At 32.3% G+C, this 13,317-nt stretch overlaps 1 protein-coding gene across 2 annotated transcripts in view; it reads left to right on the plus strand.

Moving 5' to 3' along the window:
• Positions 1-13,088, plus strand: part of TBC1D23 (TBC1 domain family member 23) — a 57,568-nt gene extending 44,480 nt beyond the window's left edge. Inside the window, exons 14-19 of one of the 2 annotated variants that reach the window (XM_069472537.1) lie at positions 56-195; positions 1,876-1,920; positions 5,140-5,228; positions 7,636-7,771; positions 9,061-9,255; positions 11,427-13,088. In XM_069472537.1, the coding sequence (XP_069328638.1) occupies positions 56-195; positions 1,876-1,920; positions 5,140-5,228; positions 7,636-7,771; positions 9,061-9,255; positions 11,427-11,508 (687 nt within the window). In that variant the 3' untranslated portion in view covers positions 11,509-13,088. The remainder of the gene's footprint in view (positions 1-55; positions 196-1,875; positions 1,921-5,139; positions 5,229-7,635; positions 7,772-9,060; positions 9,256-11,426) is intronic. The other variant, XM_069472538.1, reaches the window with a different exon arrangement.
• Positions 13,089-13,317: the final 229 nt, after the last annotated feature.

Raw genomic sequence — 13,317 nt, forward strand, 5'->3', positions numbered from 1 at the left:
TATGTTTGCTGATCATTTGGAGAGCAGTTAATACATCTATATTCTATTTTTTCAGGGTGAATCTTCTAATGGCTCAAATGATAGAGGAATGAAATCACTAGTAAATAAAATGACTGTGGCTTTGAAGACAAAATCCGTTAACGTCAGGGAAAAAGTTATCAGTTTTATTGAGAATACATCAACTCCTGTGGACCGGTGAGTTGCTTATATAGTATGAGTTTATGATGAGTAATTAAAACCAAAGAAACATGTCTTATATTAAGTTAATGTTAGTTGAGTTGAATGTGTTCCAGGAAAGGATCATAAGGTATATTTTCTATTAGATGATTTCATAATTTGTATTATAACTGCAGGGATGTACTTTATTGCTATAAAATTTGGCTGTGCAGTTTCCTCTCCTCTCCCACTGTTCTGAATAAGATGCAAATAATGAATCTGCCCCTTCATGCCATTCATTAAAAACATTTGTGTCCCTGTATGTATTATGTTTCATTTAGTAACTGCTTCCCAAATGTCAGATGAGTGGAGAATCATCTACTAAATTCAGTGATCTATAGCAGGAACTTTTTCCTCTGCTTCAGAAATTTAAAACGTAGAAAATTTGGTCATACTGTAGCAGAAACCTACTTTCTCAAGTTTAAGAGTTCAGATCTTCATAGAATTTTGTTTATAGAACATTGTTTACAAAACTCCATTTTTCTGTGAATTACAAATGAGGGGCATGGCTAACAGTTGATAAGCAAGTTTAAGAAAGTCTGTTACATTGTTTCTTTTTATAACTGCGAATGTATAATATATTTTTTCCCACGTTATTAGTCTTAATCTCTCTTGTTCTTGGAGTTCAATGCTAACCTTGTACTTTCAACACAGAATTTATTTCAAAGCAAGCCTTATCTTGGAAATGTTTTACAGTATTTGATTTCACTTACTTGCAGTCTCCTGGGAAAGTTGAAATGTTTGACTTTGAGAACTGAATGTCAGGAATTTGTTGTTTGCTACTTTATTTATTTATTTATTTTTTTGAGACAGAGTCTCTCTCTTTTGCCCTGGCTAGAGTGCCGTGGCGTTAGCCTAGCTCAGAGCAGCCTCCAACTCCTGGGAGCAATCCCTCTGCCTCAGCCTCCCGAGTAGCTGGGACTACAGGCATGAGCCACCATGCCCGGCTAATTTTTTCTATATATTTTTAGTTGTCCAGATAATTTCTTTCTGTTTTTCAGTAGAGACAGGGTCTTGCTGTTGCTCAGGCTGGTGTCGAACTCCTGACCTCAAGCGATCCTCCCGCCTCGGCCTCCCAGAGTGTTAGGATTACAGGCGTGAGCCACGGCACCCGGCCCCTGTTACTTTATTAAATATGGCACATATGCATACAAACGTACATTTTTCCCATGTATTATACAGCAAAGAAGATAATAGGTTATTTTCATTGATCTTAAAAATTGTACTTTATCTAAAATGGTCAGCTGATAATTATTAAGGAGTTTTATCAAGCCTGAAAGATTTGTTTGCTCAGTAAAGTAATATCTGCTCTCAAAAGCTAACCCGTTTACTTTTAGTTAGTGCTTCTGAATTGGAGAACTATTATTGCTACATTTTGTAGCATGAAACATTTAAAATTTTATTTTAAAATACATTCATTTTATTTTCAAATGGACTGGTGATAACTGTAAGTCAGAAAGACTGTTATCTTTGTTAAAGTATCAGTTGAAACTGGCTTTTCTTTATTTTTCTTTGTACTTGGGATGATTGAAACATTTTCTTGATAATGTACACTACTCTGAGTTAGAAAAACTGATTATACTGTACTATATTTTTGTTTTAAAGCCATTGTACTTTTTATAATCATTTTGTTCTGTCCTCTGCCTTGATTTGCTATAGAATGTCTTTCAATCTTCCTTGGCCAGACAGATCATGTACAGAGCGGTAAGCCAAAGCCAATGAATAGAACAGCTTCATTGAACCATCCTTTTCCTTTCCTTTAGCATGCCTCATGCATCTCATGCTGTCTTGGCTAAAATTTCATGCAGCTATTTCAGATGCTGAACTTTTCTCATTCTGCTTTTAGGAGTGTATCATGTTGATTGATAGTTTCTTTTTGATTTTTTTGTTTGATCATTTTAATTTTTTTTCCTTGCATGCTTCTTTATATCTCCCATTCCTCAGATGAAAATCAAGTTCATTCAAACCTAAGAAGTTCATAAAACCTGAAGGTTTTATTTTCTGATACAGGGGAAGATGAAACAAAGAAAGTGTGTATATAGTCAAGAGTTGGCAGGTTATTGGCTTTGGAGATAATTTGGTTCTATCTCCTGCCCACCAGTAGAGAAAAATTATAGCACCTAAAAATAGGCATAGTTCATGGTTCAAAATTTATGTTAATTAATGTATATTATATAAGTTTATATTTTTAGATTTTCTTAATAAGATAAATGTACTTAGGTTGGCGAGTTAACATATATAAATCTGTTCCCAAAAAACAGTTCTAGGGTTTTACTTTTGGTTTTCCTTGAAAAAAGTTAGGTCGTGGTGGATATTTTAATGTATAACCCATCACTTCTCTGCCTCAAATAAGATGAAGTGCTTGTCGTTAAAAGACATAAAGAATCCTTAAGTTTAAGGTTTAAAAATCTACAGATCTTCAACTGGGATTGAACAAAAGAACTTTACTAACTTAATTCTAAATGGCTGTACGGTTTTTATACTCACAGAAATGTTCTGCAATTTAATTTAGAATATCAATTATGCAATACCTATGAACATTGAGAAAGAAATTCTAGTCATATTTGGAATGTAAGTTAAGCTTTGGAATAACGTAGTTGACTTTTTCTCAGGACATTTTAATTTTTTCAGTGACTAGAAGTAGCATTTTTTAAAATAATAGTTTACTTTCTTAATAACTTACCTGATAAGTTTTTATTTATTGTGACTTGTTCCTACATAATACTAATACCAGGCCTTCTATTATAATTTTACCTAAAACTATTTTAAAAGAAATTGCTTTTTTAAAAATTATAATCTGTTTGTGAATCATCTATATTTTCCTGTTATTGGACCATCGAATTAGTCTAATTTTATTTAACTCCCAAGTTTTCTCTCAAAGCTTTAATTTTATTTTTTTAACTTATCTTCTCTGGTCCACTGGCAGATATATTTATTTTGACAAAGTTAGAATGAATTGGGTTTTTTCCTGAGCTCAGAAAATCAAGTTAAAACCTCGTCAAACTATTTTTTTGATGTTTCTGTTATTACTTTGACAAAAAAGTATAGATATACTGTTCTTTAAAAATAGCCCAGCTATTGAATTTCATTAATTTTCAACCAGTCTTTCAAGAACTATCTCAGTAATCTTTCGCATTCATGTTCATAAAACCTTTGCATTGTGTTATAAATCTAGGTCAATAACGAATAACTTGTTTTTAGGATTGTTTCTTTACTCATACTTGCTTTCTGGTTCAAGCATTTGCTATAAACATTATATTTTTTATTTTCCATGTTATAGCAGTTTATGCTTTAATATCAGGAAAGAACATATAATTTAATCTCATAAAATTTTATAATCTAGATGGCATTAAAGCATTTTAGATAAAGCTATTACCTTAGTCTTTGCCTTGTGTAAGAAGCTCAATCCGAGTTTCAAAGATGTTTGAATTATTTCTTTCATTTTTATCTCTCTCTAAGGAGCACAGTTTGATAATTTACAGGATAATTTTACATGAGATATGTTTTTAATATAAAATCAAATGATTTTGTTGACTTTTAACTTAATCAACTTTAAGCTGTGTATTGATTGACTTAGCTTGTAATTTCCAAAGAATATCTGTTATAAACTCTCATTAGTTTTTATTGAGGAATGTTGTTTTTCAAGAAGTAAAAGATTTAAGCCTATTTCCACAAAATTAGGCTACAGCAAAATTTTTATTGATGTTATATATTAAAAATTATTTAAAATATGGATTTGATCTCTATGTTTTGGGACAATTGAATTCTAAAACTAAGACATGTAACTTGATTCTTTTATTCCACATTGGACTATCCCTTCAAAATAGAAGATTCTGCATGCCTTCATATATCACATGCCCACAGAAAATGCTAGAATCTTCCTTTGTAGTAAATAATTTTGACTGAACCTTATCCTACAAATAAAACAATGCTTTTCCCCCCAGTAACATGTAGTATTTTGTTGAGATATCTTAATTTTACCTTTTAGTTTATTTGGGGTTACCTGAAAAGTACTTAGGTATTGATTTTTATATGAAAAAGAAAGAGGACACACTTGCTATAGAACTAATCAAGTTGAATTTACATGTTGTTTATGTTCTGCCTCTTTTTTTTCTTTCTTTTTTTTTCTTTCTCTTTTTTTTTTTTTTTTTTTTTTTTGAGACAGGGTCTCACTCTGTCACCTGGGCTAGAGTACAGTGGCGTTATCATAGCTCACTGCAACCTCAAACTCCTGGCCTCAACTGATCCTCCTGCCTCAGCCTCCTGAGTAGCTGGTACTACAGGCGGGCATCACCACGCCTGCCTAATTTTTGTATTTTTTGTAGAGATGGGGTCTTGCTCTTGCTCAGACTGGTCTGGAACTCCTGGCCTCAAATAATCTTCTTCCCTTCGATTACAGGTGTGAGTAATAGGACCTGCCCTGTGATCTGCCTTTTGAAAAACAAAGATTCATTTTTATGGTTTGTTTATATTTATGCAACAGAAGTAGAATCTTAGTTTCAGTTAAAACAAAAGTAGGCTGGGCATGGTTGCTCACACCTGTAATTCTAGCACTTTAGTTGGCTGAGGTGGGAGGATCGCTAGAGTCCAGGAGTTCCTGACCAGCCTGAGCAACATAGTGAGACCCCCATCTCTACAAATAATTAAAAAAATTAGCCAGGCATGGTGGCACGCACCTGTTATCCCAGTTACTCAGGGGTATCGCTTGAGCCCAGGAGTTTGAGGTTACAGTGAGCTATGATGATGCCACTGCATTTTTTTATTTTCTTTCAGTTTCCTTAAATTAGCTATCGTAAAATTATGATTACATTGGGGGCAGGTAAAAAACATTTACATTTCGTTTTAATATTCAAATGTTGCTTGGTAAAAATCTTTGAATAACATCTTAAGTGATAATTTCCCCCTGAAATTCTTTGAATTTAGGCATGTGAGCAGCAGTGACAGAGTGGGCAAGCCTTACCGTGGTGTAAAGCCTGTTTTCAGCATTGGGGATGAAGAAGAATACGACACAGGTGTAGTAATACACTTATCTACAGACTGCTTTGCTCAGTCACTAGGAGTGATTTATAGAGGTCATTCTGGGAGTAGGCAAACAACTACTTTAAAAGAGAAAGAGAGAGAGAGATTCTGTAGAGAGAATTGGAGAATCTGGGGCTTTCTATTAAGAATTAGGTTTTAGATATCTTAAATTGTGGCTATTAGAAATCTAAGCAGAAATGTTGAGTAGGCAATTGATTACAGGAGTCTTCAGCTGAGGAGAGAGATCTAAGCTGATGAGGATTTGGGGCTATCAGTGTAGAAATAGCATTTAAATCCATGGGATTGCATTTAACTCCCTTTGGTCACGCGCTTAAGAGATCGAGAGTCGTGACAATAAAGTTCAGAGAATTCCCAAATTGAAACATCTGAAGATAGCCTTTTGAAACGAGGCAATATCCTAAAGGGCCACAAGATGGGGATATTGTGTCAGGGAAATTTGTTATCTTCTGTTTGGTTGTCTTTACGTTTTAAAAAATAATTTAGTCTTTGGTTTATAATCCTACTGCCCAGATTATCCTAATTAAGCAATCCTAATTAATATTGGTTAATATGTATATTGAGTTTTAAATATATATGTAAACGTATAGAATGAGAAAAAAAGACTCCTAAATCTCACCATGCTTTTTCCAGTTAGTAATACATGTTGCATATTTCCCATTTCACCTCCTCATTCTCTTTCTGTCATATAAACATACCATAATTTATTTAACCAGTCTTTTTTCCAGTTGACACTGGTGGTTTACCAGTTTTTTTCTGTTTCAAATAGCAATGAATATTTTTATACCTATGCCCAGATTAGCTTTTGAAAGTATATCTAGAGAGTAAACTCTTAGCAGTAAGTTTGCTAGATTATAGGGTATCATATTTGACATTTTAATAGATATTATAAAATCATTTTCCAGAAAACTTGCTTAGAGGTAAATGTGCTATTTCTGATTGTTTCTTTTTTTTTCCTCCCCGCCCCCGTATTATGTGTCAGTTTACCTCCCTGAATATCTCAGCTCCTTTCATTAACAAAGAAGAGAAGTGAATGGATGAATAAATTGTATATTTACATTTATCACATATAAACACACCCATATATTTACACTATGAAAAACTGGATCATAATGAAAATGAGAAAACTGAAACTGTGTATCAACATGCATAAATTTCACAATGTTGGGAATAGAGTAGCAGTTGCTGAAGAATGCCATTGAGTAGTCTACTTTTTATATATGTTTTGTTTAAACTGCAAAACACTTCTGTATATTATTTAGGAATATTCGTATAGTGTTAAAGACATGAGTGGAACTGGTAACACCAAATTCAGATAGTCAATAGGTCTTGGTGGGAAAGGGAGGGGACTATGAATAGGGAGAGATACATGAGGATTTCACTTTTTTTTTCTTTTTAGACAGTGTCTTGCTGTGTTGCCCTGGCTAGAGTGCAGTGGTATCAGCATAGTTCACTGCAACCTCAAACTCCTAGGCTCAAGTGATTCTCCTGCCTCAGCCTCCTGAGTAGCTGAGACTACCAGGCATGTGCCACCATACCCTGCTAATTTTTTTCTTTTTTTTGTAGAGACGGGGTCTCGCCCTTGCTCAGGCTGGTCTCGAACTCACTCAAGAAATCCTCCCAGAGTGCTAGGATTCCAGGCATGAGTCATCACGCCCAGCCAGGGCTTCACATTTATTTAAACTGGAATTTAGATACATGAGGTTTCCTTTTTAATTATGTCTCTTTATATTTTGAAGAATTTATTTAGAAACAAAGGGAAGACCATTTATAATTATTGGCCCTAGAGACTGTAATTCCCCTTTCTTAAATTAGAAAAAGAAAATAATTAAATTTTTTAATCTTATTTTAAAAAACTAGATTTTTACTTATTTATTCCAGGACTGACTTTATTATTTTCCTTAAAATCAGACACCAGTGAGATAAAAAAGAACTCTATTATCTTTACCCTCAAGATAGGTGCTTATTATTGGATAATTCAGCCATCTCTTTACAGACTGAGTGGATCATGGTTATGTTATTTGTATCAAAAGAGTTGGAATTTCCCAAATAGTTTAATCTGTAAAAGTGTATTCTTCATATTTTCACCTGACTTTCTTACCACATAAAGTGATTTTTCATAATAACATTCCTGTATTAGTGGCATAAGGAAATAGAGTGGCAGGATTACAATTTTTTTTTTCAATCCATATGTTCAAAATACTGCTGAAAATTTTTTTAGGCTCTTAAGAAATACATCATTTAAAAGTTAGTAACAATCACATTTATCACTTTAAATCCTTTATAGATTTGAAAATACTACTGTAATTTTTTAGGCTGTTAAGAAATGCATCATTTTAAAAGTTAGTAATATCCACATTTAACACTTTAAATTTTTTATAGATGAAATTGACAGTTCTTCAATGTCAGATGATGATAGAAAAGAGGTTGTAAACATTCAGACTTGGATAAACAAGCCAGACGTCAAGCATCATTTTCCCTGTAAAGAAGTGAAAGAGAGTGGACACATGTTTCCTAGGTACTTTTAAAAATGTCTTCTTTAGAAATAAAATTGAATTTGGAGAAGTTAATAATACTAAACTGAACTGCAGAAGAACTTTTATTTACTCAAGTACAATCAGATAAAATTTCCCTCTGTTGACTAACATTATGTCTTGATTTTTAAAATATTATGTAATTTTTATTCTGAAAAATTTTAATTAAAGATGTTAAAAAAATAGACATTGAACACCCTTATGATCGTCTCCTAGATTCACTAGTTAACAATTTTTTATACCACCTCATCTATGTATGTATATTATGTATGTATATACAAACACACACGTCTATATACACTTCCCTTTCGTGAAACCATTCAAAACCTTATAAATGTGACACTTCACCCCTAAATGCATCAGCATAAATCTCCCAAGTATATGAGCATTCTCATACATAACTCCAATGCCATTACCCCACCTAAAAAATTTAAAACATTAACATCATTCAGCATCTAGACACTACTCAAAATTTTCAGTGTCCCCAAAGTATCCTGTATAAATCTGTTTTTTGATTCCTGATCCAGGATCTAGTCATGGTTCACACATTGCATTTGTCTGTTATATCTCTTTAGTCTCACCCAATATACAACCGTACTCTCCTCCTCTCCCTTGCTTCCTTTTTTCTCTTCATGATGAATGAATCAAAGTTTGAGTCCAGGCTGATTGTCCTGCAGAATGTTCCACCTTCTGGACTTGTCGGATATTTGTCTTACTGTAGTACTATACATAAAAAAATGTAAGAATATTATCACTGTAAAGTGAGCTGAGACACAAAAGGGGGTGTTAATTCTGTGCTTATTTTGCCTTAAGGATCCAATTGCATAATATTATAAAATATGTAAGGAAGCCCAACTATTGCCTAGTGATCTTTGATATTAAATATAGGCTATGATATATTGAATGAGAACAGTTTATGAATATAGATATTGTTAAAAGTCTGAAAAGTGGTATACTCCATTTCCATAAAAATATAATATTTAATGATTTCTATTTTGAATTTTTATTATAAAATATTATATGCCTTTTCTCTTAAATAGTTTCAGGATAATCTGTTAATAAAACATTAATTTTGCATACAATTAAAGGAAAATTAAAAACTTCTATTATGCAGCTTACTTATAGATTATCCTCGGTATATGTTTTTAAATTCAAAAGTAATTTCATTTATAGTTGAACTTTTTTAATAATTGGGGTTGTTGAAGCAGCAGCTATTTTGAATTACATATATTTAAAATTCTTTTTTTCTTTTAATACTCTTTTTTCTCTCAAGTCATCTGTTGGTTACTGCAACACATATGTACTGTTTAAGGGAGATTCTTTCACGGAAAGGATTGGCTTACATACAGTCTCGACAAGCACTAAATTCTGTAGTTAAAATTACATCCAAAAAAAAACATCCTGAACTAATTACCTTCAAGTACGGAAATAGCAGTGCTGCAGGAATAGAAATCTTGGCAATTGAAAGGTAAGATTTTTCCTAGGATGATATTATCTGAATTACTGTAGTTCATTATTAAGCACAGTTTGTTTCTCTATTTTGGGGAGTGGATGGTGGAATAAGATAGTTGAACCACTTTTGTTAGTATTCTTTGTTATCTTTTTCTCCCCAAGTCCTTGGTCATATGTGGTTTAGCCATTAGTATGTGATTTCAGTTAAGTGCCAAGCTAATTCCATAAACTTTCTGACCCAAGGGTCTTTAAGAATAATCTACACCAGTGCTGCACTAAATGCTGGTTTGCAGTGAAATAAGAAACTTGTCTCAGAATGTAAGTCAATGCATTTATTTTCCTTCATCAAAAAATTCTTGTTTCAACAAACTGTCAGTGAACTAAGTAGTGTGCTGAATGATGTTGTTAATTTATAATCTAGTACAAAGTCCTTCTTATCTCATTGTAGATCAGTGACAAACAGTTCAGTTCACAGACTGGCACGGCTACAGACCACACTAACCTTGATACTAAACCATCTTTGTAGATAAAAATATGAAGCTCAAGTGGTTGAATGACTTCCCAGATCTTGACACCTACTTTGTGATAGAACCAAATATTGCCTCCCTGATAGGTGGTTTATTCCACCTTTCATGAGTTTGAGTTGTTCTCCTCCTGAGATTTGGTATTACAGTTATTAATTTACAAGAGTGTTTATAATTAATAAGCTGAAAGTGATGTCTGAACACTCTACAGTTAGGTAGCAGACATACGAATCTGTACTGTTTTATATACCTCATCAAAAGAAAATAGTACCTACTTTTTAAAAAATAAAAATCACTTTATTTTATGTAATATATTCACATTAGGAAAATATTCAAATAATAAAGGAAAATGTGAAGAATTTGCCAAATTCTACCCTCTTAACACTTTGGTGAATACCTTTTCAGGTATCTTTCTATGCATATGTGATCATATATTAAAAACTAGATAAATTTGATGCAAGGCTTTTTTATAACCTGATTTTAAAAAAAACTTATTTTAATGTGACTATGTTTGCATCTTAATAAATATAAATTCTTAACATTTTAGTGATTATATGGATATTCTCAGGGGGTTGATTTAATCTGTCCCCTGCTGATTGGCATTTCGATTGTTTCCAGTGTTTCACTATTAACATTCTTTTAATGGATTTTTTAAAATCCATATTTACAAACTTGTTCAATTAGTTTTCCCAGGATAAATTCATACATGTAGTGGGTCAGAGGGTACACACATTTTAATATGTACTTATAAATTAATCCTAACTAAAGGACATTTGAATTAGGACTCTCATGTGTGATAGTAGTTGAGAATTATATTTTAAAACTTTTTCCATAAATTTTGCTAAAGAAATTGAAGTTTATTATATATAGATGACCACTTTTTTAAATCCAAAGTTTTGGAAGATAGTCATAATAGTTGAAGATAAATTAGCCAGATTTCCCCTCCCCTTCTTCTAAGATACTTGTAGTTTTCTATACTATCTTGCCTATGAAACACTTACAGATGATTTGTACAGTGGAATTTTTTGTTAGGTTTTATAGAAAAAAAAACTTTTTTTTTAAAGCCATATTTTTATGCTCCTGGAAAAGAATAAGGATATTTAATCTGTGGTGTTGATATTTTATATAATTACCATGAATTTCATCTTTTCTAGTATTTCAGATCCTACGATATTTTATTTAATATACATAATCCTCTGTAAAATTGCGGTAACTATACCTATTTTTTATATAGGAATCTGTTTTAGTGACCTTAAATTACTTACTCAAGGTTAAACTATTAAGTGTTGGAGTTGCACTGTCTTTGGAATTATTAACAGATACAATCAAATTGTGACTTTGTAGCTGATTGAATTCTATTTGTACTGGGCAGCAGGATATTGTATTTTTTTTATCTTGTGTTTTATTATCTAGCTATTATGTAATTTAATAATGGTTGAAAGAATTTTAGTTCTACACTATATGAAAATCATATTGCCTTTATGTTTAGGTTTTCTTTCTTTCAAAATAAGCTTTTGAGTATATGTTGAAATAAGCTCTGAGGAGTACACAGGAGGCATCTCTGCTGGCTTTGTGGGTTAAGGAAATCTTCCCATCGGAGTTGACATCTCAGCTGAGTCTCTAAAGGAAAGCACTGTATTAATATATATATTTTTTCCCATAGGTATTTGATTCCAAATGCAGGGGATGCTACCAAAGCCATAAAACAACAGATCATGAAAGTTTTGGATGCTTTGGAAAGTTAATATCAAAGAAAATTATTCAAAGAGAAGTTAAAGCAACCAAGAGAAACATGGACACAGACTTCCTGACTGAATACTAACTGGAGACCTTTCATTTGGTCATGGGTGGTGCTTGAATAGCAGGTCTAAGAAAGTGTAAATTATTATAATCAATCTCTGGACAGTTAAACTTTTAAAAAAATTTTCTTTTGCATTTTCAGTTTTATAAAATGATTTATTACAAAAGTCAGTTACTAAATAACTTTGAAGTGACTGACCCTGTGCCCTTATGGACACTAAGTAAGGGTACAGAATGCAGTTCTGTTTTGAAGAGCTGTTTTAAGGGAACATGTATCACTTTCAGTTTAAAACTAGCCATACACATATGTATTTGCAATGTCTTCACTGAAAATTAGAGATAGAATTAGTTGAAGAGACTTCCTTAATTGCTACATTTAGTTTTACCCACTGAGCAGTATCAGAAAGTAAAAACATGGTTTAATAATTAGCTCACTGTTTCTGTTCCTCTTAAAAGAGTGAAGTCTTTTTAATGAAATGGATAAAGATTCCTGCCAACTCAAAATACAGTCCAGCTAGCGAAATGTGGAAGCAGCAGTTTCTAAATCGCCTTTGCTCCATTAGCTAATTATTTGGACACTAAGTGCTTCAGAAATACTAAACTTTATACTAATGGTTTCTAAGGAGCAGTTAAAAGCATTATAGTAAGTAGGTAGGCATGTTAAGATGAAAAAATTAACATTTTGGGGACAGAATTGTATCTGTAAAAATGTCACTGGTCTTTATTACAAGTGCATAGACTGGTTTGATTTATATTTCAAAACAAGTGTTAAGCATATATTGGCTTATTCTCATTGAGATTATGGTCTATGACCAGACTAATACCCACTTAAATAAAAGCCAAATAGAGAGCTATATGAACTATACCTGTTTTTATCATCACTTTCAGAAATTTCTTTCTCTTCTTCAGGTTTTGTCTTCTCATTAAAGTTCCAGTAGTTTGAAACTATTTTTTATTCTCTTAACGTGACAAAACTGAAAATTGTTCTGCTTTATTGTGCAGCTTTCTCAATTTAATTTATAATGGTCCATATTAGACAATTTGGTGAGAGAAATCCAGGAAAACATTTGGGGCTATGGAATGATTTTTTTTTTGCAAAATTGATTTGGGAAGTAGCAAATACAGTCTGCCATATCCTAAAAAGTAATGGATTATCTCTAAGGGTTTGATAAGAGAAATATTTAGATGTACCCTGTTAACAGCTGGTTATTTTGATTTACTTCATGGAAATCAAGTGAATAAAAGGCAACATAATTCAAGAAGTTTTATAGTATTTAATAAAAACAGTTTGAGTGGTTGAAGACATTTGCATGAAATTGCACCTGGTCCAATACTTGATATAACTCTCCTCTAAAATTGTTGTATTGCATTTTTTCCTCTTTTTGGCACTCCTTTAGAAATGTCCTGAAGTCTCAGTTTTTGCCCATTTCAGCCTTGGGAGGTTTTTCATAATATTAATGTAAAGATGTTTGTGTTACTGTTTATAAATTACAATTGTAAATAAATCAGTACAGTTTGCTCAAAACTTTGTTCTTAAAGGCAGTGTCTCTCTGTCATTCTTTCCCTATTTGTAAATCTCTTGATGCCACAAAATTAGAAAATTTGATGGCTATTCTTTTAGTAGAATTTAAATGCTCATATTTCAGGTGTGTATTTCTGTTCAGCTAGATGGGGAGGGGTAAAGAGGTAGTTTAAACTAGTTTAAATCTAATGACACTAAATTCCACATGTAGTAAATTACTTAATACTGTGAA

Source organism: Eulemur rufifrons, chromosome 7 (genome assembly GCF_041146395.1).
Source record: "Eulemur rufifrons isolate Redbay chromosome 7, OSU_ERuf_1, whole genome shotgun sequence".
NCBI classification, from domain to species: Eukaryota; Metazoa; Chordata; class Mammalia; order Primates; family Lemuridae; genus Eulemur; species Eulemur rufifrons.